This window comes from Lactuca virosa, chromosome 5 (assembly GCF_052849685.1).
Source record: "Lactuca virosa cultivar CGN04683 chromosome 5, Lactuca_virosa_CGN04683_v6, whole genome shotgun sequence".
Taxonomy (NCBI): Eukaryota; Viridiplantae; Streptophyta; class Magnoliopsida; order Asterales; family Asteraceae; genus Lactuca; species Lactuca virosa.
In genome coordinates, this window is record NC_136430.1 from 392,705,444 (window position 1) to 392,708,325 (window position 2,882).

General features: G+C 34.7%; 1 protein-coding gene across 1 annotated transcript; it reads right to left on the bottom strand.

Moving 5' to 3' along the window:
• On the bottom strand, positions 1-2,388 carry LOC145117801 (CBL-interacting protein kinase 18-like). Its single transcript, XM_079054131.1, has 2 exons — positions 2,240-2,388; positions 1-1,803 (listed from the first exon to the last, which is right to left on the bottom strand). The coding sequence occupies exon 2, from the start codon at positions 1,605-1,607 to the stop codon at positions 288-290; it is 1,320 nt and encodes a 439-aa protein (XP_078910257.1). The 5' UTR covers positions 1,608-1,803; positions 2,240-2,388; the 3' UTR covers positions 1-287.
• Between the last annotated feature and the right edge of the window lie 494 nt (positions 2,389-2,882).

Here is a 2,882-nt window from a genome sequence, read left to right on the forward strand (position 1 = left end):
TAAAGTGACATTGAGGTTTTTAAGCCTGTTGAAATAATATACATAACGACACCTTTTGTGATAGATTCTATACAATGAGGGATAGCTTTTCAATTAAACAATCAAATAATCATATCATACATGATATATCTACATTCTACAATGTGAACAACTTTTTAATAAATGGTGTGGCCTAGATATTGCATTAGTAGCCCATAAATCAGAAAAATGGATACACAAATGAAGTACTCTTCGTTAATTCTACATTTTATCAATCATCAACTATAACTCCGTTAGTTTTACCATTGCTATAAAACGCCAAAAAGGGCCGGTTTTATATGCTGGTTTACAATCTCCCAAAACCCGAACCGATCATCTCCCGATCGCTTTACCTCAATGAGGTGGAGATTAGCCGTAATCTCGTGTATTTCACAATCAATGGCTAAACCACCATTTATGCCTTCTTCTAAACCATCCATCTTTAGCAACACTCCATTGTTTTTCATCACTTTCAACTTCCAAGTTTTGGCTATATCTTCCAGATTCAAAATGATAACCCCACGCGTCTGTCTTGACATGAACCTCACTTCTTTCTCATCTTCAGCATTGTGGTAGAACAATCCTGACAAGTTGACTCCTCGAGACAACGAAATGATATCAAATGCGTTTAATTTACCATCTTTTTCCAAAGTGTTTGTTGTTGCTTTTGTTAGATATATGGAGTCACTAGTTTTCTCTACATGAGAGTCTTTAAGTGAATCGGAACGGTTTTCTAAACTGTCAGAAACTATTTTGTCGGTTCTTTGTGGTTCAGAAACCAAACCCATTTTAAACCATGGGGTTTCCATTATTTCAGCAATGGCAACCCTTGTTTCAGGGTTTGGATCCAAGATCTTTGACACTAAACTTTTTGCTTCGTTAGGGAACAAATTTGGAAACTTGAATTTTCCCATTGTGATCTTTCTATACATCTCCATGAGGTTAGAATCATGAAATGGAAGAAAACCAGCCAAAAGCACAAACAAGACCACCCCACAAGACCAAATATCCGATTTTTCCCCATCATACCCTTTCTGGTCAATCACTTCAGGAGCAACATACGAAGGGGTACCACAACTTGTATGAAGCAAACCATCTTGCCTCCTTGTTTCATCCAAAGCACTCAAACCAAAATCTGAAACCTTCAAATTCCCTTCATCATCTAATAACAAATTCTCAGGTTTCAAATCCCTGTGGTAAACTCCCCGGCTATGGCAGAAACCGATAGCACTGATGAGTTGTTGAAAGTATTTTCTTGCAGCATCTTCTTTCAGCTTCCCTTTAATCAGCTTATCGAAGAGCTCACCTCCTTTAGCGTATTCTAAAACGAAGTAAATCTTGGTTTTGCTAGCCATGACCTCGTGGAGCTGTACTATATGCGGGTGTTTGACTAATTTCATCACCGAGATCTCTCTCTTTATTTGCTTCATCATTCCGGCTTTCATTACCTTTGATTTGTCTATGATCTTAATTGCAACACTTGTCCCGGTTTCAATGTTCCTGGCATGGTAGACTTTTGCAAAATTCCCATGTCCAATCATCTTTCCTAACTCGTAACGTTGCATCAAAACACCCTCTTTGTTATCCATTTACTATAATTAACCGAAAAAGTTCTAACACTTTCGACAATTTGAAGAGATATGGTCAAAACACGTTTTCGTGCTCTTACTGGGATTCTCAGTTTTATTTTAATGGACTAGATCTAGACTATATATGATAATGGAGAGAATGAAGATGAACTGTTGGATGGGAAAGACAGATATACCAGCAAATCTATGAGTAGACCTGAAATGGAAGAATGAACTGTCAGATACATATTTTTAATCATCAAAATATAAAGTGAAGACGGTATTCTTGCTTCCAACTCGATATGAGCTGTCAATCTGTCATACATTAAAAGTCAAGAAAGCTCGCTAGTCGTCAGTAACGTATATTCATAATACAACATTCAAAAGATCTAGTTAATTAGCGCAGATTCAACATCATGTTTTAAGAAGGAGTCCTAGAAAATGAAGAGTTCAAACGGCAAACAATTATCACATTATCATACAAATGAAAGGAGATCTACCGCAAAAACAACTCTAGCTATGAATTCGCACAAGAATACAAGAAGCTTAAAAATTCATGGAAACATGAATCATTGAAGATACATATATTACTAACTACTCAACAGAGATAAATAGGAATTGAAATCAATAAGTACCCAAGAATCATATATTACCTTCTGCGATTCGAACTTGGGAGCTGTATATGGTGCACAGAAGGGAAGAGAGGAAAAGATGCAAAAACTAATACATACACAAAAACCTGATTGCCATATATAAAAAATCTAGGAGATTGAATTAAACAGGAAACTTATTTAAAATAATAAAAATATATATAGGCTGAGTCGTTGAGATATGGCATGTTTCCTTCACTCGTTTTCTACAACTGCTTTAATTATATTCCTTCATTAAAACGTGTTGGGGGAATGGTAGGTTTCTAGGTGGGTGTTGGACTCTTGTCTATTATATAAATAGAAAACTAAATAAATTAGTATATTAGAGCATTTACATTTGTAAACCTTTTTATCTGCCACCTTAACAAAACAAAAAGGTAATGATTTCTTCGTTAATTTTTTTTCACAGATTAAAAAGGTTTTTCAACTTTCATTTATATATTTAATACAAATAATATAATTATATTATAGTTTATATTAAAACCAATTGCCTTAGGAATAGTATCTTTTGTTGTTTCATATTTTAACCACAAAACTTCCTTATTTCTCATTTTTGCCACAAAACTTTCTTATGTTGGCAGATTTGATCCCTAGAATTTCGTATGTTAGCAATTTCCATCCCCTTAACAATAGTATTGGATGACTA